This window comes from Zerene cesonia, chromosome 5 (assembly GCF_012273895.1).
Source record: "Zerene cesonia ecotype Mississippi chromosome 5, Zerene_cesonia_1.1, whole genome shotgun sequence".
Classification (NCBI taxonomy): Eukaryota; Metazoa; Arthropoda; class Insecta; order Lepidoptera; family Pieridae; genus Zerene; species Zerene cesonia.
Window position 1 is genome coordinate 1,960,962 of NC_052106.1, and position 27,930 is coordinate 1,988,891.

General features: G+C 36.4%; 1 protein-coding gene across 1 annotated transcript; it reads right to left on the reverse strand.

Annotated features, from left to right (window-relative positions):
* On the reverse strand, positions 1-27,729 carry LOC119840253 (chromosome transmission fidelity protein 18 homolog). Its single transcript, XM_038366770.1, has 16 exons — positions 27,549-27,729; positions 27,041-27,452; positions 26,617-26,770; positions 26,080-26,262; positions 25,714-25,933; positions 25,393-25,521; positions 24,945-25,110; positions 24,149-24,341; positions 23,617-23,765; positions 22,645-22,876; positions 22,204-22,359; positions 21,492-21,636; positions 20,107-20,198; positions 19,041-19,181; positions 3,471-3,525; positions 1-161 (listed from the first exon to the last, which is right to left on the reverse strand). Exons 1-16 carry the CDS (start codon positions 27,634-27,636, stop codon positions 58-60), a joined length of 2,619 nt encoding a protein of 872 aa, XP_038222698.1. The 5' UTR covers positions 27,637-27,729; the 3' UTR covers positions 1-57.
* Between the last annotated feature and the right edge of the window lie 201 nt (positions 27,730-27,930).

Consider the following 27,930-nt stretch of genomic DNA (forward strand, 5'->3'; position numbering starts at 1 on the left):
TACTCAATTCATAATTTATTATCTTTTATACTTTACAAGTTTTATCAACAATGAACACTATAACAGATCACGCATCCGAACATTCCTCCGCACGGCGTTGTTAAACCCTTCTCTGTATTGGTAGAAGATGCTACTCGAAGAGATGACGTCAGCCACCGCGTCTGCAACGAAATATTGAGTTATATTCATGAGACGTGAAAGAGAATACGGTTATGTGAGTTAAATCAAAACTCTGCTAAGTTTTTCTAATTCTTCGTTTTTTTTTTTAAATATTTCTTTAATTTGAATCCTACTAATATTATAAATGCGAAAGTTGGTATGTATGGGTGTGTTTTTTTTTGCTCTTTCACGCAAAAACTACTGAACCGATTGCAATTAAATTTGGCATGTAGATAGCTAGACAACTGGAATAACATATAGGTAACTTTATATCCCGATATTCCTACGGGATACGGACTTACGCGGGTGAAACCGCGGGGCGCAGCTAGTATTAAATATGGATGAAGATTTTGCTATTAATATGGATATTTTAATATTAAGTAGTGTAATGTTAAAATTCAAATAGGATTTTTTTATAACGTATGAGGACTGTTAATATTATGCGCTACCTATACTAATTTTATAAAATTTGAGAGTTTGTTAGCTTGGTTGAACAAGTTTATTTCAAAATTAAACTATTGATTCGTTGACAGCATAAATGTCGCCTTGTACTGTGTACTCTCTCTTATATGCTTAATTAAGCAAAAACGTGTATACTTTCAGTTCTAATAACGACGAAAAACACTCAACAACCGCTCAGCGTGATAAATAACTCACGAATGATTATAATCTGTGAATCGATAACTCCGTCGGCTCGCTGGAACAACGGCGCAATTTATTATTAAGAACAAACCGAATAGACGCGCATTATCCGAGCTCAGATTAATAGCATTTAACTAAAATCAAGTAAGGAGCCGGGATATTATAATGAGATCCGTAAGGGCGTGAGCACACGGGAAGCGAAGATCTCGTATTCGTTTCGCGTTACAACAGGAACGACTGGGAATTTTCATCAATTTAGAATATCTATCTATAGCTATTAATTCAGAAATTAGACAATTACTGTAACTTTCATACTAACACGCTTTTAGTAGCGCTTCACTTGGATGTTTGCATGTTTGTACGTAGCCGACTCCTTTAGACTCGATTTGACCCAAACGGATGGATTTCATTCAATCTTTGTACTCTTATCAAGAAACGGTGACAATACATTATTTCATGATATATTCTTATGATCGCCAGCATTAAATGATTGATAAGACATGAGCTATATAAATACTAGCCACTGCTCGTGGGTTGGTCCGCGACTGACACCGCGCGGCGTAGCTAGTATCAAATATTACGTAACATTATCATATTTCAAATTCAAATCTATCAAATGTCTTGAAAACAAAACGGGTCATAATCATAATCCTTAGTAAATCACTGTACCAGCTTCTACTTGTCTCAATTACTTTTTTGTTACATACTAGTTTTTAAATTAAAAATGGAAGCACTTATATAAATACTAGCTGCGCCCCGCGGTTTCACCCGCGTAAGTCCGTATCCCGTAGGAATATCGGGATAAAAAGTTGCGTATATGTTATTCCAGTAGTCCAGCTGTCTACGTACGAAATTTCATTGCAATCGATTCAGTAGACTTTGCGTGAAAGAGCAACAAACACACACACATCCTTACAAAGTTTCGCATTTAAAATATTATAGTAGGATAGTAGGATAGGACAGTTGGAAGTAGGATAGTTGAAAAGAACACACTAAAATTATAAAATCGTCTATATTGTATCAATTGCTTTTTTTTATAATGAGCATGAACGAAATCATTAAACCCAGGCGATACTAATCAAGATAATAAGATAAACTAATGAAATTACTGCATTATCACCGATCCTCAAGCATACAAAAGTTTGAATTAAATCTGTCCGCTGTCAAAATCGAATATGTCAAAATCTGAAGGAGTCGATTACATATAAACCTACATACATACAGGTGAAGCTGACAATAGCGCATTAAAAAACCCATAAAAACAAACACTTTAGCCTTTACACATTAGAAATAAATAATTCACATAAATCATTAGCGGAGCACCATCTACACCCCGATCTTAATGGCCTCGGTTAAATCAAACAGTAAGTCAATTTCGCTGAGAACAATTCGCTTACACCAGCTCATTATAACTTGGCCCGATGTTGCTATTGTTTCGGCTTTACGTGTAATCATTCTAATCTCCCGCTAGAGCCGTGAATATGTAATTCTAATGCATCCATGTAGTAATGACCGCCTCCTTGGTACAGTGGTTAACGCGTGAGCGTAGAACCGAGGGGTCCTGGGGTCAATTCCCGGTGGGGACGCACAAAAAAAAAAAATGTCTCGGTCTGGCAGGACACAGAAGGCTGATCACCTACTTGTCCGTAAAGAAAATCGATCAGTGAAACAGATGTACATCATCTGCCCCATACCCCACTAGGGGACACGGGACCTAGCTAAACCTAGCCGGCCTGGTTCTAGGCTGGAGCATAACTTGTTAATAGTCGTTGAGTTGAAAGGACTTCATTCAATTCAATTGAGTGATTTTAATTACAATAAACGTTGTTATTAGGTATATAGTTTCCAGTGGGCCTAATATTAAAAAAATTCATCACCACAATATTCCTAAATGTTTAGAAAGCCAGACCATATAATACGAATTAATCATGATATATTGATAATAATACAATTAAAAGAAAATTACATAAAAACAATAAAAATAAATGAGTATGCAATAAATAAAAACACGAGTCTCGAATGATTACGACCCAAATCGACACGCGACGCGTCCAACGCCGAACCGACGCGTGCCCAAATTACGCCGGATTAATATCTAAACGGCAGACAATCGGTCCGATTACCGGGTATCAGGTGTTCGATTCCCGCCGGCTGACAAGAATGAATATTAACAACCCTTGCCGGTGGATAATTGAAAATAATAGCCGGTTATGCGCGCTCATACAGTTACGTGAATACACTTTGGGCTCAATTCGAGACCAATAACTTGTATGTGAATAATGAATGATATTATAACGAAGATATCATTTTAGCTTTCATTGTCATTGTCTCGATATGAATTAATTATTTTTCATCGCATTTACAGATTTTTAGTCACCGGTCACCTATCATCTTATTTTTAACTAGCTTCCCGCCCGCGTCCGCCCGCTGTCTGACGCTTTCCCGTTACCGGACTTTTGGAGATAAAAAAACTATCCTATTATATTATAAAGTTTATGAACGGAAAAGTGATAAATAAATATTATAACTCTATAATAAAATATTATATTGCTCGTAGCAAGAAAAATCTCCCAATACATTAACCCTTCCGTTGCAGTCCTGTCAGGGTAAAAAATCTAAAAGAACCGGGCACTTGTTTTCCTTTGAATAGTATTTAATGAAGCACTCACCATTTTTTTGAATCTGCGACAATGGCACTATACGACCAAAGAAGTCCTTGTGTACCTGTGAAAAGAAATAACATGTTAAAATACTACCATTTTATATATCATTTTGTGCCTTGTTGAAAGAGTATCTTCAATCATTATGTTATCCAAAAAAAAAAAACGGAAATATATCCGATTCGAGAGAAATTATGAAACGTATGCTATTTCATCTTAAAATTAAAAAATAAAAGGACTTTTCAATTTATCTGCATACCATACATGTCACCACTTGAAACGGCGAAGGCATCGTGAGGAAACCGGCGTGTCCAAGAATAAAAAATGATACGAACGACACGTGACATCTGTCAACACGGACTTAACTTGCGTGGTGGATTATGGCCTAAGTTCTTCTAGGAGCTGCACTGTGTTCCTGCAGCTGGAACACATTTGGCCTGATAATTATGGTTAAAACAACATTACAATGCATTCTAATATATAATAATAACATTCTACTGGCTCCAGAGTGGCAATGGGAAAGTCAGGTATTTGCTCGCGTTGAGTCGCACGCTCACACGCCGCGTAAACATTACTTCCTCTACGAGTTTTATACATTATGTATTACAATAAAATAAACTACTTATCCATTTTATATTGCAGAACTTAATGATAAATAATTATATTTTCCATAACATATCTTACGTATAAAATGCAGAATAACCATGAAATCACACATTAAAAAAGAAGTCACAGCGTCTGTCTTGGGGTGTCAATCGAATACAGTAATCCTCATACTAATATCGATTTGTTTTCGAAACACAGTGCAGGGAGATTGGTTCGAAACAGAGTCTTGAAGTGTGTGATGTGCCCCACATCACATCTACTCAGGACTCTGTAACCGACCAGTCTCCCTGCACTGTGTAAGATAACATGAGATGTGGGCTGTACATTACCCACCTCACAATAGAGACTCGGACTTCCCGAATTAGTAATATCAGCTTTTAATTATATATTAACTAACAAAAAAAATATGAACACCGCGATTCAGTGCTTAATCGGTTACGTAATTAGCAAATTACATTACGTTATCAATGTCATTAGTCGTAGGTAGCTGAACGCAGTTAACGAGTGGCATTCATCAAATCTAATAGAGAATATACGAGTGTGAAAATATAAGAAAATTTGAATAACTACGAATATGTCACTTAAACACGAGCCGCGTCGCAAACAATTAAAACATTTCTATATCTACACAGCTTTGCGCTCGCGGCGTTCTCTTTTAGAAACTCCAATTAGACGTACGACCAACCACATAGAGCGACAGCGACGATTACGTGGCGAACGTTTTTGAATCTTATTTTTTTTAGTTACGGTATATAATGGAATGGGGCGATCGCGAATAATAAAAGTTGAAATTGCAATAGTTTTGTTTGTCAGAGAGGAGTGTTTAGTACATCGTTAGTGTCGATTGTGGTGGCAATATGTTGTTATGTTGAGTGGCAACATCTCGACACGCGCTTGCCGAGAATTTTTCATTCAGATAACACTAATTGCTCAGGTGGTTCATGTATAAATGCGTTACCTTCGTATTGTCATGGTGAAGTAGACTATTGATTTAATTCAATTTAATTACATGTTGTTTTAGTATGGGGTTAATCAAGGTACCATTCTAGGTCCTGGTTTTTATATAATGCACAAATTGTGGATTAATGAAATAGCGTTAATTCGAAGTCCATCGATGATAGTACATACATTTGTGATTTGCAAAATAATGAAATTGAAATCACGCACACGCACACTATCCTTGTGGATTAAAAGAGTATTTATAAGACGTCAAATCACTACCTACCGAATAAATAACACCCTAGTTCGATAATAATCCCTAGAATACAACAAACACTATATAAACTCAATAACGCGTACAAAGACTATTGCCATGAATCCGTATGAAGCGTTCGAATTCCCGCACCATCTCGCATCACGCGCCGCAAGTAATTTCGTTCCGTCGCAATATTTCCGATAATGCCGCGACTTCGGCGGCGATAAATCGCGAAAGACACCGCATAAACACAATTTCGCGCTCATAAAAGTTATCGCACGCGATACGGGTGCCGCCTTTATGGCCGCGATATTCCAGTGTGTACTGCTTGCTTATTGACAATCATGTGCTGATTTAGATGTCGCTTAACGATATTACAGGCGCTTGCTTTACCTACTTCGGGTTTGGCTATATTTCCAACCGATTTGAAAAAAAATGAGGAGTTGGTTTTGTTACCTCAGCATTTACGACTGTGTGAATAGATTTTGATTATTTTTTTTCATTTAAAAGCGGGTGCATCCCGTGTGGTCCTATTGAATTTAGTTGGTTCTGACAATTTGAAGGCGGATTAGTTCTTTTTTTTTAATAGTTATATTATTTTTAACAACGATCTTTGTAGGGATATGTAGGGTTCAATGAATGAACCGAATTCTATAGCACTGGAACACCATGATCACCTGAATTCACATTATTGATATTAAACAAATAGGATAAATGTTCGATAAATAATGTTTGACAAAGATTTATTCAAACTAAAAATTTATTAATGTTTCGTACAGCTGCATATAAATTTTGTTAATCACAATGTACCGTTAAACATTTAACAAACCCACCCTAAATGATTTAAAAAAAATAACTCCGCACATAACAAAGCAATTACTCCATCCCGCTCGGCGTTCATTTCAATATTGACAATACTCGAAACTCTTAGCCCTCAAACACTCATCACAAACAGCTATTTTTCCGGTTCGCTGCAGTGGGGTGGGCCCCGCCCCAAACAATACAATCACAGCCAATCTGCCGCGCAAATAGGAAAATAGAGTAGCACGGCACAGGGCCGCAGGCGTACCTCTCGTATGGAATTTTCTCCGTATTACACCTATCTGCGACTTAATGAAAGATGCGAGGGAGATAACATTTGACGATTGTTAATAGGTAGTGTAGTAGTGGTGGTAAAGTAATCATTGGGTAATTAATGAGGGCGACGCTTTGTGTTAGTATATGAAATTGCTTCGTTAATTGCGAACAATAATCCTGTACATGAGTCGAGAAAAATACGAAGTGTTTTTACTATTACACGATACATAAAGTTCAATTGGCTTAGATAAAGTACGATCTACGGATATATGATACTGTGTTATATGTACAATATAATTCATGGCCTGTGATAAAAAAGTAAGTTAAAAAGTATAATTTTTCAAATTAGTTCTATAGAAACACGCGAAAAGGTTGCCTTATATTTTCCAGCGATCGCATTAAGATTGAGGGTACACATCTATTTACAAGAGCAACAACTGATAATACTGAATGATATAAGTCATAATAAAGAAACCAATGCATCATCCTTGCTCTCCCAAAACTGCCGAGTCCGTCCCCCAATTGTATCTCAAGTGAGATCCGCTCGTATCGAACGGGATCTTCTCCAATCCGCGCAATTTTCCGCCGGTCATTTTTCATTGTTTCCCGGAGGCCCCGGGCATACCCCGATACTTATTTGTTCGTCGTAAATATAACCTCCATTGTGTTTACGAGCCGGGCTTATTTGGAAACTTTTTACGAGAACGTAGCAAGATAAATTGACAAACTGCGCCGATAGGGTTGAGTGGATTTCGGATCTATTTCTATGGTAATAACTTTGGGTGCACAATTATTTTTCAGATGAACGTGTTGTTGCTATCGTAAAAATGTGATGCCCAATACCTTTGTATATTTAATACATACATATAGACAATTAACTGCTTCATAAAGTTTATTTTATCAAGCCTCGGTTGTTTTCAGAGATCAAAAAGGCGATTTAATATGTTTTTCCTTGCCATAAAACGAAAAAATTAATAATTGATTCCATCATAGCACTCAAACGTTATACGTCAGTTTGTTTTAACAAAGATTTAAGATGGTCAATAAATACCCATTAAAACCATTATCAATTCACAAAGGTCCGAAAGTAGTGGTTTATAAATTCACTTTCACTTAAATACAACCCTTTTTCTCTCACAAAAAAATAACTAATATTCAATACCACGATAGTGGAGTAAAAGGTAGGTAGCTTTTATTTACGCTGTTGTGGTCTAAAGAATTATTTAAATGTAACCCTTGCGAACTTCGTTCTATATCCTTTTTCGATAGGTCTTTTTTTTAACGAGGAGGAAATGTCCGAAAGATACTCTAGCTTTGGGGGAAAAGTAGAGCATGTGGGATTTCTACCCACTAAAACCTCCTCGGTGGCCCAACTCAAAGCATAATAGCAGGGATCCCGGGATCTCCAATGGGCGTTCCATTGGAGAACCAGGGTCCCCACAGCAATACGCCAAAATAATGTGGCTTACCATAACCCATTATCACATTCCATTGTGGAAAGAGTTGAGTGGAAAATTTCGATAGGTCTTAGCATGATGTAACTTTGATGCAAGCGATTGAAAAAATGAAATTAAAAATTTGATCAAATTAATGTAATCTAAATGATATTACTTCATGGAAATGGAAATGGAATGGAAAACAGTGACAACGTATAAACATTAATTGACCACAAAAAATGTGTATTAAAAATTAATGAAACGAAATCGAAAAGAATGAGGTGGAATAATTAATGAGCAAATGAACCGTGCAGTGGTGGTTCAGTGGTGAAAACTTCGGACTTCAAAATCGATAAGTCGGGGTTCGAGACCGGGCGAGCGTGCAGGAAATAAATTGATTTTTCAATTTATCAGCGCATGTAGATAACATCACCATTGCTCACGGTGAAGGCAAACATCGTGAGGAAACCGGCATGTCCAAGAATCAAAAGTTCGACGATATGTGACATCTACCCGCACTCGGCCAGCGTGGTGGATTATGGCCTGATCCCTCATAGGAGGCCTGTGTCCCAGCAGTGGGAACGTATATGGGCTGATGATGATGATGATGATGAAATGAACCGTTATTTGATAATTACTAAACTCACGTTTGGAAACTTTCTGATCATGTATGGTGTCAGTTTTTATCGAAAAACATATATATTTTTTACTATATGGAAATTGAGTAGCTGTAGCTCATGATGTTGTGAGAGTTTAGCTTAATTTTTAAACTGTGTCACTTCTTAGGAGCAATCTATAATTTACATCACACTAATTTTTCGGTTATTTGAGTTTTTAAGAATTCCATCTCGCATGATGTGATTAGATACCTTAGCAATAACACATACAACATCTTATAATTTCCTAGAAGTAGCAAGATTTATATCAAGGGAACAGTCACGTATATCCTTCTATTTCAATTCTACTATCTTCACCCACTATTTAAATTTATACCCGCGAGAAAATATTGCAGACGCTTATAACCAGGTGACATGACAGCCTCGTTAGCTTCCTCGAAGACCAATTTAATGCTCTCTAGTAGATTACATTGCGCAAACGATTTCAAAGCGGAGTTAAAATTGAGAATTGATACTCCCCCGCGGCGCGTGATCGATCGCCTATCAACGTCTATTGCGATTCAATATAGAATTTAAAAATTATATTACCGTCGAGGTTGCTTACTTAGGAGTAACTCCAATTATTCGAGACTGGCTTGTCTTAGCGCGTGGATTTGTCGATAGGATATTTTTTAATTCTAAAGCATAAAGTATATTGAATGAATGCATAAACATATAGTAATTATTTATATTTCAGATCCGTATTTAGAGACCGACTTACCGTTGCATATTGAAATGCTCACTATCAGCCTTCTCTAATCTACTTGATACTTTATAAACTTCTGCGTGAATTGTACGAAGGACCTCTCTGTTATAATGTTTATATATCAGCTATCAAGGGGTACGGTGGGGCAGCTAATCAGAAAATTAAAATACGGTATCAATGCGACAGTATTATACTTTATAATGGAAACAGCTGTTCAACGAAGACATTTCAGGTCTTCGTGTATGGTAAGGGTACGCTGGAGGAACGAGCCCGAACTACATATGCCATTTTAGCAGCTCGGGACACTATTTGGGAGCTTTTAACGTCGTTTTTATCATTACTATATTATTTACTATTATGGAGTTGTGTCAAATGCGACAACTTTTTTGCTTTACTACGGGATCAAAGCGTTATACTACTGTACGCGGTCTCATTGTACTGTGATATATAACTATCAATTCAGCTACACAAAACACCGCCCATCACGCAATAAAGAGGTTAAACGCAGAAACAAAACGGCAATCTGTTTTCCCTTAAACTATTCTAAGCTAAAACGTATTCATGAAGCGAGCGCCACTATTCATGCCTGTAAGGAACTCTATTAAGGCGCGCATAAAAGAAATCTACCCCCAAACAAATTGCCATTAACCCTTGCATTATGAGCGAGTCATTATGCCGCGGGCTTTCTGGTCAAAGAGCTTCCATTGAATGGTGTTTGCCTTAATCAGATAGGGCACCGCAATATGCCACATGTTTGTTTTGTGCGGAGGTGATTACCGCAACGCAACTGTTACTGTTTCATTTTCGATATTTTAAAATACAGGCATGAGGTTGTGCCATTTTAGCGCCATTTTACATAAACCTGATGATACACCGGATGCATCATAAACATGGAAACAAAAGAGTTTGGTGTTAACAGATCATATCAATTGTATTTTATTGCGTATCAAACAGTTTTTTTATTAAGTCTAATGTTTAATTCTTGGCACTCAAATACCCCTAAAGATATTATCCCAAAATTCTCTCCAAATTATATACAGTCTCGGCTCCATTCCAACGACCGCATGAAACCAATAAAAGCATTTATTATCTGTGCAACCCGCCCAAATATATTCGCGTTACGCTCGTTTAGCAGGTCTGTTTCCGAACGGGTAGACGTCATGGCGCCGAAAAAAGTAACGCCCCGGGCACCGCACATGGCGCATTCGAAATTCGAAAATTATACGCATGTTTAAATTTCGAACCGCGTTATTTAAGCCTATTTGAATTTACAACGCAAGTAATCGGACTAGGATTTGTGACAAGATTAGTTACAATAATGGCGGGTGAGGGTGCGCGAGATGACGCGTAATTTCGAATATTGTCATCGCAATTAAATATGTAGAGTCGTCTAGAACAATAGATATGTCGCATTCATTTGGGCAACAATAATATTCTTTAGAAGCGTTTAAATTAATGAGAAAACGTTGCAATTTAAAAAAAAATTATAAAACACAATTAAAGCAACAACTCCATTGTTATTTGAGGTCTAGAGTGTAACCAAATGACCTCATAGAACAATGAAGCTACAACACAATCAAGAATTAAACAATTTATTTGACTTTACCATCGTATTACTTATGCATGCATTTTATTTTAACTATGGTCTAAAAAGGTTCGTGCCAATCATAACGATATTTTATAAGCAGATTCACTTTTTAAAAGAGACTTGAAAAGAGTAATTTTAATATAGATACGCAGGAGCAACTTATGAGAAAAAAATTACACATTTATATAACTATTTTGACCATTTATATGGGATTAAAAGCCCATTATATTCCATTAAAAACACTGACCAAGTCGAAGTCAAACAAGACACGCTACGTAGCTGTAGGAAAATGCGTTGATGTGATCTACGGAGGGTGTGGGTAAAAACTACCTAACAAGCCGTTTCGCCTACGGGCTCCGACCGACGGCCATGGAAGCGGCGATAAATGGCAAAATGTATAAACCTAAATATATCTTTTGATTTTGCTATGATATAACTAATTTTCTTTGTTTTGTGCAAATATAAATATATGATGTGTCAGCTTAAGTAAATATTAACTCACCAGAGTTTACACGAGAGTTTTGGTAAAGTGAACACACATTGAAGGTGCTGTTAAAATCTTTTGAGCTGTTCCTTAAATTAGCCAAAACTATAGTACTATATATATACATGTTATCGTGAATTTCAATAGTTGAAAGATCGTGTGTTAGCATATTATCCGTATCTTACAATTTATCGTATTATTTTTCGGTAGATTATCTATCGATGTGAAACCGTCATATTTTTATAAGTGGCATTCAATAAGACGGGTCAGGTTGGATTCAATTAATAAAAAACTAGACAGAAATAGAAGCCCCGCCTCATGGGGTCCGTCAATTCGCAACCTCCACTTGATAGAAAGAGTAAATCCTCGGCATAATAGAACTTATAATTATGATATGACGGTTGTTACAAACGTACAGCGACACCCAGATACATTATTAAATGTATATATACTCGTACATTCTAATAATAAACGTTTAAATACCTTATATTATAAACATTTATATATACATAAATATTTAAATACCTTTATTGTCCAGATACCTTTATTTTATTTTTAAGCCATCAATGATTAAAATATGGGAAGCATATTTTTATGAGTAGAGATCTTAATGTGTAAAATGATCTGTACTTTTACTCACTAATTTTAACTAATCACTAAGTGTTATTACAATTTCAATCATAATAATTCTTTTTCTATCGCTGGTGCAGTTTTTGACGCTAAAGTCATTCCTCATAGAAATCTAATTGGACTCAACTGGTTTTAAAAACTTAAGATAGCATATGCATTACAGCGGCATTTACAATAAAGGTTTTATTTATAAACAACGAGTTCTCTGCTCACGGCATCGCCCGCCTAGCCGAAGACAGATAGTCGCAGGGTTTTCCCTAGTTAATCCCCTTCCAGTAACATTTTATGCCTCTACAAATATTCATGGGCGATGGTAGCGTTTACCACCAGCTCCATTGCCGATTGTGACATTAAAACAAAAAAAAAACTTTACGGAAAAAAAAATTATGTTTGTTGCTCTTTCAAGCGAAATCTACTGAACCGATTGCAATAAAATTTCGTAAGTAGACAACTGGAATAACATAGGCAACTTTTAATCCCGATATTCCTACGGAATACGGACTTACGCGGGTGAAACCGCAGGGCGCAGCTAGTTTTATATGAAGTCTTCATCAATCACTAGTTGAATAGGTAAGTAATATGATACGCAGCGTCTTGAAGCCGAAGAAATATATCAGATGTACAATCTATAAGGCAAATAGCGCGGGGCGCAGCTAGTACAATTATATCCCTAATATCATCATCATCATCAGCCCATATATATGTTCCCACTGCTGGGACACAGGCCTCCTATGAGGGTTCAGGCCATAATCCACCACGCTGGCCAAGTGCGGGTTGGCAGATGTCACATGCCGTCGAACTTTTTAATTCTTGGACATGCCGGTTTCCTCACGATGTTTTCCTTCACCGTTTTAAGCAGTGGTGATGTTATCTTCATGCGCAAATAAATTGAAAAATCAATTTATTTCCTGCGCGCTCGCCCGGTCTCGAACCCCGACTTATCGATTTTGAAGTCCGAGGTCCTCACCACTGAGCCACCACTGCTTTCCTTAATATAGTAAGACTCTAATACCGCCGCTCGCGTGGCCTCAGCCTAATTCACAATTTGCAGCACACCCGCCCGGGAGCGCAATTCAAATTTCAACACCGCAAATGAATCCGTTAGGAAAAGACAATTTGTGTATCGTGTATGCGGTTATTCCTAACGTAAAGTGGTGTGCTATCCATTTCATGTAACCTTTTCAGTCATTTATTACTTCATTTATTTCATCGTCATCAGCTCTTTTTGGATCCATGAACTCTTACTTGGATTAAATATAAATTAAGCTAACTGATAACATAGATAAGATGGACGAATTAAGTTTATTGAAATAAATATATTAATTAACATAATCTCTATTTTTTCGAACCATCCCATCCGCTGTATGTACATTGTTGTTTCAAACAACTCTATAAAATGTCATGTTCTAATTTTTCATATTAAAAATACGATTTAACTATATCCGATATTAATATTACCAACAACACACACACACTCGTCCTGAATCTCGTTTGCAAAAATCACTCTTCCCATATCAATTCGTTTTGATGGAAATAAAATTAATAATTCAGGCCGGGTCTATCCATAGGTCGGGGCTTACGCATAATCCTCACATGACGAACGGTCCGCTGTTGCAGGGCTGACGTGGAAAAATCTCACAAACGGCAGGGTTAGCGATGTTCTATTAACAAATACTCTTATATAGACCTTAGGTTATTGGAGTATTATAGTATTCGGAGTGAAGAAAGTGTTGGTATGCTGAGGGATTTTCGGTAATAGTGCAATAAAGGTCTTTTAAATAAAACTATTTAGTTGAAAGTTATTATTATGATGAGCTTTTGTGAGGCCCATAATCGAGGTCTGGAGGCTCGAGCCATCAGCTCGTTTGCCCGCTGTTAATAAGAAAAAAAAAGAGCATCACTATGTTTAATTTTAACGTTGGAGCATCATGTCGTGTGGTTTATTAATTATATATTACTTTTTACGACATATATTCGGCGCTGATTGAACAATCTTGACTGTCGTGAATTATATTACGTATTACGTAATAATCCATTAATCAATTTGTCAGTCTTAAAATGTAGAAAACAGTATCTAACTGCCCCGTATACACTCCGATGAATTAGCATCAAAATGAAAAAATCTAAGTAAATTTACCAAATCTTCTAGCGTATTTATCGACTCATGATACCACCGCACGTTAATGAATTTATCTCTCACAATAACGCCAGACGAGTCCAAATCAATTTCATCCAGGTCTCACTAACCCTAGCGTTAAACGAATAACCGGGGGGCGTGGGGCTCCGTCCGCCCGCTTCCGATTGGCCAGCCACCCCGGAAGGATATGACCTATAGTTTTTCTTCTTAAGAACTTCCTTCTGACATTGTGAGCTTGATTTATATCGGCGGGGGCAGATTGACGATCGAGTATCCGGGGCAATCACATCTGCTAGGGGCAATTCGGCTGTATATTCGTTTACCCAGCGCATTATGGGGGTAACTCCTTCCGTCTGAGTGTTATTGTCGATGTTAGCGTCGTGAGCTTAATGCTTATCGTTACGTAGGACTGACGATTTTATGGATGCGAAAGCGAATTGCTTTTACGACTGTTTTCGCTAATGGTTTGACGGTATCTGATTAATCATTGTCTAGGCTATTTTGTGAATGACTCATGTTTTTGTGTGATTTAATTACATACGACTTGGAAATTGTATATAATTTTTTTTAAGTGTAATTAATCAGAGAATAGTTGTATCACAATCATAATAAAATTTGTAATTTCACACCCTGGCTATTGCTAACAAATATGGTCTTGCCACCTAAACTTCCACAACCATAGATTTTGTATCGATATAAAACAAAATTCTAGAACATTTCCAGCGAATCGCAATTATTTAGCAGACGCTTACACAAACGTTTCAGCAAATACAAAGGGATAGCATTAGAGGTAATGACGCGGGTGTAATGAAACCCGCTCCGACGGACACGCGGCGCACTCACAAATCTGCTAATTGTCTTACATTTATCTCATGTGGACATTTTGTGTAATCATGTTTTAATTGCGCATTATTTTTCATTAAAATTTTTACGCAATAATTTTTTATTAAAAAAAAATGACAGGTTCGATACACAAATTACCAAAGGTCATTTTTTTAAATAACTACAGAAATAACGTTTTAATATCGAGTATAATCAATAATATTTATTATTTGATTCAAATATTTAGTTCCCAACATTGCTCTGCTTTTGAACTAGGTTTGTTACCGCTTTTTGAAAAGACAGAGCTTTCCCTTGAAAATTTCTTACAAAAAAATGCAACGTTGTAACGCTTAGATTATCAACAATAGCAAGGTGACCTAACAAAACCGAACTACGAGTATACACCTACCTAAAAACACAAAAAAAAAACGAAAAAATACAAAAAAAAAATCAACGCACTATCATCCTCCACAAACCCATTACCGGTAACAAAAACAAATCGAACCTCCCAAAAGAGCTTACGAACAAAAGCATTTAAGAGCGACCGTCTACTTCCTCGGGAAAAAAAAAAGCCCAAAAGGGCCGGTCTATTAGCCGCTATTACTGCACTCAACTGGACCATTACCCCGCGCGTACCGCCCAGCTAATAAATTTAGAAACCATTCTCGCTCCAGCTTTATCTACGGCGATTTGCTAATGATATATTATACATGTTTAATTGCCGTTTATTATAACTGTTAAATAAATGCTATGTGATGATGTTGTTTGGAAGATTTTGCAGGGTTATTTCATTGTTAGTCCGTCTCGAAACGTTCAACCGACTTCATAAAGGGAGGAGGTTATTAATTCGACGCCATATTTTTTCTGTGTTTGTTAACTAGTAAATTTTAACTGGGTGAACCGATTTTTTTAATTTTCTTTTTTCTATTTGAAAGCTGGTGCCTTCCATGTGTATAACATACGTAGAACTCTACATATGGCAAAAAAGACGTTGATTTAAGAGACAATAATTTTTTTTTTATTTAAAACTAGGTATTGCCCTCGGCTTAGCTCGCGTGTTTCACCGAGGTAAATAAATCATAAAATCGCACCTTCGTGATTTCCGTCATTCCGTTCCGGTGAAAAGACAAACAAATACATTTATATTTTTGTCTGCAGTTTTCAAATCGTATAGTATTTTTTCCTTAATTGAAAATCGCCACAATTGGGAAGTTAAAACTTTATTACAATTAAATGGTTTGTATGGGAATAACTTTTTAAAATTCTAAAAGGGTTTCAGTAAAACCACAAAGATAAGCACTAATGAAATATGTAATATTGAGATAATTTCTTATTGTCTCTTCACCACAAATAATCGAACTATTCTTTCGCTGAACGAAAACGAAAATTATATAACAATAATTAATCTTAAAATCATATTTTTTCTATATTACCTAATTTCAATGTAAATCATTCATTCAGCCCTAAGCGTTATAAATATCGCAATTTTATTGTTTTATGTTTCCGTAATTTTTGTAAAATTGACGCTGACATTATTGTTTACGAAGGGGCTTGCGAAAATAATTGACGTCGAAAAACACGCCATTAACGGAAACGAAAAATCTACAAGAAAACGTAAGGCGTACAGTTGGGCGTTCGCTCAGAGCGTGGCTACGATTTGTCTTAAAACACCAGCTCCTTGGGGGCCGGAGGCTTTTATGCAAGAAAAAGTAAAAAAAGAAAGTTTGGCGTACAAGACAGAAAATTGTATGGAAAGTCCCTAATCCCTACGAAGTCGAATAGGACCGAGAACACTTCGGGTTTGTTAACTGAACCCTAGGACTATATCCTATCCTATCGTCCGCAGCTCCGACCGCATAGTTAAAGTATAAATTTTACTTAAAGTAGGTACGCGGTCGGAGCTGCGGACGAAAACATCGTCATAGATCATCATCATAGACCAAGATTTTTACTTTCCATCAGGCGAAGCAATGATCTTTAAATCAGAAAATACTGTTCTGAATAAAGAAAACGTCGTATTTTGAAGTGAAACTTCTTTAGAATCGTTGTGATTTCAAACCTGATGCAACGGAAAAACGACAGGTAAGAGACACAAATACAAAAATGTTTAGAATGAAGCCGACAAAGAATGAGACAGAAATATACATACTGTTTTATATTTTATATGTATTCATCTCATTCTTTTTTCGATTTACTGAAGTTTCACTTCTATCGTGTGTGAATCGCACACACACCTTTTTTTTTCTCACCACGTGTAATGATGAGTCGTAAAATCTTCATTTCGATATTTGAACGACGAATTACACAATGTAAAAAAAAACTTAATCCATCCTTTATGCAATATAAAAAATTAAGAAAAAGCTTTTGAAGCTTGCGCCGCAAGTGTACGCCGGCCCTAACGCAGAGTTGCAAGAGAATTCTTTTGTGAGTTTTAATAGAGTCTGCCGCAACCCTTTTATTGTGATTAGTTATTGTATTTACGGGGGCCAACACCGAACACTGACGCTCTCAGCTTTTAATGGCTATTAAAATTTGAAACTTGTCCCCTTTGAATTTGCACGATTTCTGACGAGATTTTTCAGAATTCGCTCATTTTTCGAGCTCAATTTTTAATGTGATAAATGACATTTTAGAATAGAAATTGTATTTCTTTATAGACTATTAGAATAAAGACACCATAATATCATCATCATCAGCCCATACAAATAATATAATTTAAATAAAATATAAAACACCTAGAAGTAACCTGAATAAATTTTCCTTTATCTTTGGAAACATAGACAAAAATACGCCCAAATAAAATAAAAAACACCCTACCCATAGAGAGCCCGCTCTGTTTCTCTGCACATAAACAAAAACGAATCTTTCACCCAGCCGAGCACGTAGCACCAGAAACAAATTAACCACTGAAAGGCACCGCTTAGCAATAACTAACACAGTTGTATGGTCTAGCCGAATGGCGCCATTACGCGCTGAATGCCACTGTTTGCCGGCTTGATGGAATATATTAGTAGCATTTCAAACGCGATACGTACGACTGTTTTGTGCACGTCGAAATGAGTTTTGTTTTGTGCGAGCCTATATGCAATTGCTGTGGGGATAGGTAATTCTAGAATCTAGATGGGTGGAATTGGGTCAAAGAGGAGGCCTTTTTTTATATAGTGGGGAAATCTTACATACCCACGGCCCCCGGGGAAAAGGAGCCGTGGATTATGTCGGATTCTTACCGACTAAAACCCCACTGTATTCCGACGAGCCGCTTTTATGAAGTGGTCACGGGAGCTGGTTAATATACGTCCGCGACCTCAAAGGGGAGGCCTAGCTGACGTCTACCCAACTATTGAGCTTCTTCTCTATTTTTCTCATGAAAAGACTATCTATATATATAGATATTCTGAATCGGTGGTAGTTTAAAAATCACTTTTCATAAATACATGTAAAAGTTGAATGTAAAATTTTTGAATTTGAGTTTGATGTTATTGAATAGTAAATAGGTTTGAATCGTAAGACAATATATAGAAATTGTATGTAATATTGTGCTGTAATGTAGGCTAGGCTTCTCACTACTAGCTTTCGATAGCTTCGCCCTTGTCAAAGAGAATTCCCACACGAATCCTACTATCCTACTAATATTATAAATGCGAAAGTTTGTAAGGATGTGTGTGTGTTTGTTGCTCTTTCACGCAAAAACTACTGAACCGATTGCAATAAAATTTCGTGCGTAGACAGCTGGACAACTGGAATAGGATACAGGCAACTTTTCGTCCCGACATTCCTACGGGATACGGACTTCCGCGGATGAAACCGCGGGGCGCAGTTAGTAGTATATACAGTCGAGACGTCAAAGAAAAACAAGTAAACACACTTACGATTCTATCCGAAACGATAATTTTGATAGATTTTTGTTATAACTTCCTTAACCTTACGACGAAGACACACATAACTTTATTCTAACCGTATCACTTTTGTTTCGTTTAAAGTCATACGTTAAGTACAATCTTGTTGTATTTCATTTAACAAAAAAATATGAATCACTATTTAACTCAAAGGAATTTATCAAGTCGACTTTATTTATTTAATTTTTTCTTTCAAGTGGGTCACTTGATGCGACTTTTTATTTTTAAAACCGTTGATTGTTCTGCTTAAATTTCAATTTATTTTTCTTTACTGCTTTTGTGAAAAATAACTTTAATATTTAATTAAGATTCTTTAGCTTGATCGGTATTAAAAAAATAAACTCACTTGCGTCGTTGATTTCTCAAGAACCTTCGGTTGCAATCTCTGCAAGTGGTTTGGTAGTTTAGTCTCCGTCTTCAATTTTGCCTTTTCGATGACTTTTACCTTGCTCCTGTTTGTATCTTGGTTCTTCGAGTTTCTGGTCATCTAGAATTAAATTATTTTTCATAGACTTTTTAACTTATAATAAGTAATTGAAAAAATAATCTAGTTTGGGAGTGTGACACACAAAACCTAGGGAAGAGTAAAATTTCCTAGTTCTGTTTCTGTTTGGAGTAAAAAAGTATATATTCTATGTTTGAGTGGTAACTGAGCTGGTGGTTCGCCTGGTGATAAGCGATCACCACCTCCCATTAACATTTACTAAGGTAGGTATGCAAACGCATCGACTGCTTTAAAGGGATGATAAATTATGGACAAGAGGAATAAAAAATGTTTGGGAAAAGGCAAAACAAGAATGCAGTTATTAATTTATATACGGTTAATCTCCTTGATATTGATTTAAAGAAGTCATAATATATAAAAAAGTGAATTAATAATTTTTTTTTATGCCATAGGCGGACAACCGAGTTGGTGATTGGCCTGATAAGCGATCACCACAGCTCATGTAGGTGGAATACGTTTATGTATAATAAATTAGATTTTATAACTTTTATGTAGAAATTAAAAACTTTTCAACGGATTTTAAACGCGATTTATTCATTATATTATTAACCCGACGTTTCGAACACTTTACAGCGAGCGTGGTCACGGGGAGACTCAAGGAGTGTTCGAAACGTCGGGTTAATAATATAATGAATAAATCGCGTTTAAAATCCGTTGAAAAGTTTTTAATTTCTAAATGTATAATACTCGCGTAAAACCAAACACAAGAAAATTCTAACTTTTATGTAGATAAAAGATTGGGAAGAAGCTGGCCTTCGTGATACAGTACACCAGTAGTTCGAAGATCAGGGTCTGTATTATTGTATTTTGTACTAATGTTATTGTAAAATTATTTATTTTTTGAAATAAATAAATGAAAATAAATAAATACCGATATAGCATGGCAAGTAGCGATATAAATTCGTACCATTTCATCGTTCCTTCTAATCATTTCCAATTGCTGTTCAGTCGCTATCGCCTGTCGTACCGCTGGCGGTGGTCTCACCCGGTCTTCATTGCCTGTAATTATACAATTACGATTTAATAATATAGTAGAAGACAAATGGAACCGGTCATTGATCTTCTGGTATCCAAAAAATGGAAAAAGGAAACGCGGAAGACAAACAAGAAGATGGGAGGATGACATTGTCAAAACAGCGGGTAGAACCTGGACCAGGACGGCATCCAACAGAAAAGACTGGAAGGGATTGGAGGAGGCCTTTGCCAAACTGGGGCAAACAGACCAACCTGCTGATGTTGACTCATCAGAGTCTTAATTAAGTTTCTTTTACATGTATATATTTGTGTCTGATCGAGGCTAATAAATAAAATAAAAATAAAATAAAATAAATATAGTAGAAATAGTTTGGATATTACTTAAATGTGCTTCATTTTATTTGAGTAAATTAATTAATTACTTCAAATGATTAAGGATCTTTTACTTTTTAAATAAAAGATATAATTTTTTGTAAGAACCTCCATGATATCATGTAATTATTATCAGTTTTAGGATATTTTGTATAAAATGTAACCACACAATAACTTTTTCAATTGTAGTTATTTGTGAATCACTTGTTGCTGTTTTGCCTTCAACATAAATGCCCAGTAGTATACACGTTATCTATACTAATATTATAAAGCTGAAGAGTTTGTTTGTTTGTTGAAGTGGGTACAACCGCGGGGCATAGCTAGTAATATATATTCCTAGAGGCCCCCTCTTTGGGGTACATAAATAGCCTATATTACATAGGGATCATGGATATCAGCGGAGAAAGAATCTTTGAAATCGCTCCGGTAGTTCCTGAGATAAGTGCATTCAAACAAATAAAACTCCTCAGCTTGACAGACATCGACGTCAAACTTATATAACTCCTCTTTTTTTCGGGGATTAAATAGTACAATAGTATAAACTGAATTGTGTTTTTCCACCAATGGCATTTAAGCGATTTCAATATTTTATTTAATGCTTTAGCTATCTATTTCGGCTTATACATTTTTAACATAGCTTTTCCATTTAGAATTTTTTTGTATGCCATAAGCGGTGCTTGCTGCAATTGCAATTGAGCTGATGGTTCGCCGGATGGTGAGCGATCACCACCAACAAGCTACCCGCTTTAAACGGGAAAGCGGTATGGAAAAGATTGACGACTGGAAAGAAGGAATGGACTGGGAAGGGTTAGGAAAAGGAAACGGGCCTCCGGCTCTATTTCACGCCGGTTTTCTGTGGGGGTGTGATACTTCCCCGGTGCGATCTAGCCCAATCCGTGCCGAAGCGTGCTCGACTAGCACATAAAGAGGGACGATTTATAATACCCAGGAAAGCCACCCGATGCACGTCCGGTTCCAGCACGAACGTGTAGAGGCCATCCTGCGCACGCTGCTGCACGTACTGCAGCCCGTAGTCGCACATCGCGCCCGCGCACGCCGACACGCTCGCGCGCTCGCTCTCGCTGCACAGCTGCGCGTGAGAGGGAGCGGGATAGAGATATGGGGTCAAGTGACTAACTTGCGTACTCGCTCAGGCGTCATAGCTGGGTGTGGGAGGGAGCGAGTTGGAAATACGGGGCGAAGTAAGAAACTGGTGTACTCGCTCAGGCGTCATAGCTGGGTGTGAGAGGGAGCGGGATAGAGATATGGGGTCAAGTGACTAACTTGCGTACTCGCTCAGGCGTCATAGCTGGGCGTGGGATAGAGATATGGGTATTGCCTACTCACTCACGCTGTACAGCTGGCCGTATGAATGAGAGGGACGGAGACCTATCGGAAGGTGTAAACAATACAATACAAAGTGTATTGTATAAAATTCATCAGCAAATGACATTGATTTACAAGAATGTTTATTCTAAGGTACTTATAGCTTTATTTTGTGCAAGAAAAATTCAGCTCGCCCTCTTAAGACATTGAGTCACACTAATTTATTATTGCGCCCACTAATCAGCATAGTTTCACCATTAATTAATATATTTATTGTGGTAGGTTGTTAAATTAATAAAAAAATTCATCAATCTATAAATACATTTCTTACCTGAACATTAGCGGATCTTAGCTGGGGTGACAACAAATACGGTAAAATAGGCAGTACATCCAGAGTCAGCGCAGTCCGTGTGGTTTGTACAGCGGGGACACTGCCTTTCCACACTGACCATACAATACTTTCCAGCTCTGTTTTCTTTCGTGACATCTGAAATACAATAATTTATATATATTATCCGATTCATCTTAAATGGAAAGCAAAGTTTTTAATAATCATAAAAAAATTACATTCACATATGTAATAGCATAAAGACATCGGAAAGAATTACCTTGCAATCGAAAATCCTTATCTAAGACCTGTTTAAAAAAGGAAAAACGTGATTTTTTCTCTTTTACTTTATCTACATGTCCAGCACGCATTTAGCATCTACATATAAAAGGTTCCACTAAATGAACACTAGATGTCGCTTTAACAAAAACCCAAACAACTCACCTCTTGCGCCTGTAGCGGAAACTTGACGCGTATAGGTTGTCTCGTAGCCAAAATATGGTAACACCGGGACAGACAGTATGGCAATAATCCATAGAGTGAATAGTTTTGTTTCCGAAGGATCCATGTATATATGAGATCGTATAGCCGCAACCAAGATGTCGTCTCGCACGCCGCGTGCAGGCGCGCGTCAACACGCGCTGTTGTGTAGTTCTCGAAGATTCCATCCGCTAATCTGAATAGTTTGAGATTCACTATTTTAACAGAAAATATGCGGAAAAACAGAAAGAATAAAGATGAGTTAATAAACAATTCGGGTGAAACCGCGGGGCGCAGCTAGTTGTATATAAAACTTGGGTAAGGGTATCAAGAAATCTGAATATTTTAAGGGAATTTGTACAGAAGAAATTGTTATTTCAATTAGATATTAACATGATATTTTATTCAACTAGATAAGTTATAAAGGGAGAATCTTTTGATAGTACTGATTTCACTAAATGAATGAAAGAAAACGTTAAAGAAGTCACTGTCTGAATATCAGTTTCAGTGGAATCTTGAGACATTTATATCTCTAAAGACAAGCCACTAGGAGTCTATGTAGTAGTCGAGCACGCTTCGACACGAATTGGGCCAGCTCGCACCGGGGAAGTACCACACCCCCACAGAAGACCGGCGTGAAATAGCATTCTGCTGTGTTTCGTTCGGTAAGTGGGGGAGCCGGAGACCCGTATCCTCTTCCTTACCCTTACTAGTCCTTTCCTTTATTCCTCTCTTCAATCCTTTTCTAATCCCTTTCTAATTTGTAGTCGGCAATCCATTTGGAGAGGCGTAAGGTCTGCAATCGACCTTACACCTCTCCAAATGTTCATGGGCGGTGGTAGCGCTTACCATGAAGCGACCCACCAGCTCCATTACCGACTATGACATAAAAAAAAAGTTTAATTATATAAATTTAAAACAATTGAACTGTTATACCTATCATATTCCCCGGCAGCTTGTATCACTTTCAAAGCTGCATTGGGTTCCTTATCATTAATGGTGAAGATCGCTTGGAGGGCCTGCATCATACTCTTGCTGCAGTCTTTCATGCCCACTGACGTGTTCTCTATGTCTTCTATACTTAACTGTAACAATATTTAAAAAAATTGTGAATATTGTATGTGGGAGTCGAGCACGCTTTGGCACGAATTACCATCAGGCGAACCAACACTTGAGTTACCCGCTACGATATAGAAAAGAAGATTATATAAAGAATATTTAAATGCAAATTTATTTCCAATCAATATAGGTTGTCTATGTGGCAATCTGCGCTAAAATATTGACAGAATGTCCAAATTGATTTTGAATATTGTCTTTATATTTTTATATATTCATTATTTTGTTCTACATCTTGAATCTTTATAATCTATATCTGAATCGCCATGGTTAAACAAATTTCTATATTTATTATTTTTTTTAAATTAATTTAACTGAAAATTGTCGCGTGCCCCTGCCCCAAGGCACTCACCTGCCCCCCGCCCCGCGCCTTGCAGAAGCTGAGCACGTGCAGCGCGCTGCGCACGTCGCCCTGCGCGCGCGCCGCCAGCGCGGCCAGCAGGCGCGGCGCCACGCACAGCCGCTCGCGCTTGGCCACGGCGGCCAGGCGCCCGGACAAGCGGGCCGCGCTCACGCCGCTCACGGTCACTATGAGCGAAACTGGCCTGATGAAAAAATTTTATGTATTAGAATATATAAGTTATGATTTAAATAACAAAACTTCATGTTCATAATCTATTATCACACTAATATTATAAATGTGAAATTTGTTTGTTTGGATGTTTGTCCGTCGATCACGCTGAAACTACTGTATGGATTTTGATGAAATTTGGTATACAGATAGGGTATCAGCTGACTTGCGTGATAAGATACTTTTTATGTTTAATAAATGTTCCCTTGAGATAAAACAGGAATCCTGATATCTGGGCGGAGTCAGACGAGCGTCTAGTAACTTATAAAGGTGTATTAATCTGTAAAATGTTATTTGTTTTGTTTATTTTTTATGTAAACGTGTATTGACTCTGTAAATTTTTCAAGACCAATAAATAAATTACTAAAAAGACTGGCCTATTGAACAAAAAAGGGTCCAGTCCATTTCATTACTTGGTAATTCGAGCCGGATATTTCAAACGATTTTTTTTTTCAAAAAAATTATAAATATAATACTCGTGAGTTTAACTCATATAAACGTTAAATTTAACAAATAACTGAAAATCACACGGTTCCTATCATTCTTTAACATTAAGAAAAATTTTTCTTTACAATACCTCAAAGGCCTCAATGATGTTGCATACAGATCATTACAGATAGCGATAACAGGTCGCCTTAACGGCTGAGATTTGCTTTTCTTCTTGCTATCTTCTTTCTTGCTACTTGCTGTACACCATTTTACTAAAAGTTCTACCGTTTGTATTGGAGCACCATCAATTTCATCTGAAAATTATGATACAGATCTGAAAATGATATCTGTAGTGATAGATAAGAAAATCTTCTTAAAGTAAATGTAAATGAAAAACAATTATGAGTATGTAAAACCTCTTTCCTTCTTTATTGCTACCTCAATAGTCTTTGGTTCTTGAGCAATGTTACTAGCTTCTTGCTTTTATGTACTGTATTTCATATTTGGTAATCTCAATTAAACAGAATTTATATCAAACAAAAAGACACAAAGATTATTCAAACTTTTGTAAGTGCATAGCACCTTGTAATACTTACCTAATATTAAACAGTTAGGTCGCCTATCAGCATCCAGCACTGATCTCATCAAGGTGGCACTCTGTAAAGCTGTCTGGAAAGCCTCAGTACTTCTCTCGTCTGATGCATTTAATTCCACTGGCCTGTAACCTGACATTGTATGTAACAATTTATTATACAATAAAATATATAAGGTAGAGACAGGATTTGGTAATATTATGAATTTAAACTTTGCATTGACCTACTTTAATATTTATTAGTTTGGTTTTTATTGCTTTATAAAAAAATTATAAAATCCCTGAATTGGCATATAATAAAAATAGGAATAGACAACCACATTACCTGCTAATCTAGCCAACAGATGTGCAAGGGTTGTCTTCCCCACACCAGGTGGACCACACAACAATGCCACTTTATGATGAGGCCGGCCATCTTCATCCATCTCAACTTCAGTTTCCTTCTTACCCTTCCACTTATTGGTCAATTGAAACTGTCCTGTCCTCTTGCTGAACTTATTGCGCTCCTGTGGGTCTTTTGTTTTCACTTCCTTTTTGAAAACTACCTGCAATTTAAAATATTGCATATGGTATTAGTAAGGGGTAACAGTTGCAAATACTTCTTAAAATAGCGTTTTTTAAATGAAATATTTTCACTTAATTATTGTCACATGTTAGCTTTATTAGCTAAAAAACAATATAATCCTATTACCTTATCCCATAAATGTATCCAATGTAATAAGGCTCTATTCACTGGCTCCTCAGACAACAAATCCACATAGGAGGTAGGTCTATATTTATCAACCCATAGATCTACATTCTCTATAGATTGGGTTGCTATTATATCTGCATCCAAGTCCTTTATTGAATTCTCAGCTTGCTCTTTACTTTCTAACTGAAATAAAGTAAAAAATAGATTCACTTCTAGAATATTCTTTCAAAAATAGACTTCATTCCCAAATGAAGTCATTACTGATATTAATAACAGGCTATGTAACAGAAGGGTGCATTGTATAAAAAATTTACTATTATTTGTAATTGTCAAATGGGAAGATTTTTTTAAAACATGTTTAATGAGGGATTTTAGACAAAATGCATTTCATAACAAAATATTTAATCTTCTAAAATATATATAGATAAAACTAAGATTTTTATAGACTATAAAACATAGAGAATATAAAATCAATTTTCATTTCATCTGCATAAACTCTTATCTTTAGGTGACCAATAGGCAAAGTATATTACTCACAATCTTCCTAGCTTCTTCCCACACCGGAGCAAATGTGGAATGCAGGGATAGTTCATTGGTACATGCATCCAGTGATTTATCCCATGAATCCTCTGACTCTAGCCGCACATACACACGGTCACCATCTGAATTTGTTAACGGCATGAAGGGCCATCTGTTGATAATAAACAACTATATATCTAACAAATATGACTGCATAAATATCTATATTAAGTTATTCCGTGATATAAAATTGAATAAGACCCTTAAGTTTTAACTTAAATGACTGGTTTGTTTGTTGTTAAAATGTTTATTGTGTGTCTCATAATTAAATTATTTATTTCAATTTCAAGTTGTAACAATAGTACTACTCAATATTGTCCTAATGTACTTAATAAAAATACAGCATGATTTACAACTATTCAAAGAAATACAAAAATTGTACCTTGGTATATTTAAAGATAAATTTTCTTTGCTGTCGTAAATAGATTGCTTGGCAACTTGTAGTCTATTACTTGATTCAGTCAACATTTGTCTCAATTTTCTGCCTTCAATGATTTTGTTAATTAAATCCATGTCATTCTCTTCTTCCGTTTTCTGTTTCTTACTTGGTAACTGCACATTTTCAAAGTCAATATCATCTATATCTCCAAAGAGTTCTTCTGCTGTTCTCTTGTTAGATGTTGTTGTATCAGATGTATTAGAATTTATTTGTCGGTTTGGTGTGCTCTTGAATAAGCTACTATTAGATGCGTTGTTGCTATCTTGGCTGATTGGTAGCGTTTGTGTACATATAGGACTAGAAAAATCAAGACTCCTTTTGGTAGGAATTGGTTTATTCTTCACAGGATTTGGGTCTATAAGAGGTAATTAATTAGTCATTAAATTTATTATGCATAAATGAAGTGCTCTTTAAAATAAATAATGCTTTATTATTGCTCTGAGATGTTTACCTGTGCGATCATCAGTTTCTCGCATCAACTCGAGTTCATCTGCGTACATAAGCTCATATTCATCATCTGGATCCGGATAATCATCCATTTTTATTTTTCAAGATAAGATTTATCATATATGATTTAAATGTATTTCAGAAGAGATTTTTATATGTTAACAGTCCGAGTGATTTGATTTCGCCGGCAGGCGGCAATCATTTGGTACGTCAAATTGACAAACGACACTGTCTGATGACAAGTATCAAAGATCACATTCACAGATGATAATTCAATACAGATAAAATAAATTTCAACAACAAATGTTTAGATGCGTTTATGATGCATAAAAAATAAATGTGAATAATATTTAAATTCTAGTGACGACACTACACAGTGTAAATTT

What these genes read in the sequence shown, in the direction of transcription:
- LOC119840253 (XM_038366770.1), bottom strand. Translation starts at nt 27,636, where the DNA reads ATGGATGATTATCCGGATCCAGATGATGAATATGAGCTTATGTACGCA. An exon ending in TCTGTTGGCTAGATTAGCAG is followed by an intron (nt 25,522 to 25,713) that starts GTAATGTGGTTG and finishes ATACAATGTCAG; the next exon opens with GTTACAGGCCAGTGGAATTA. An exon ending in TTGAGAAATCAACGACGCAA is followed by an intron (nt 3,526 to 19,040) that starts GTGAGTTTATTT and finishes TTCTTTTCACAG; the next exon opens with GTACACAAGGACTTCTTTGG.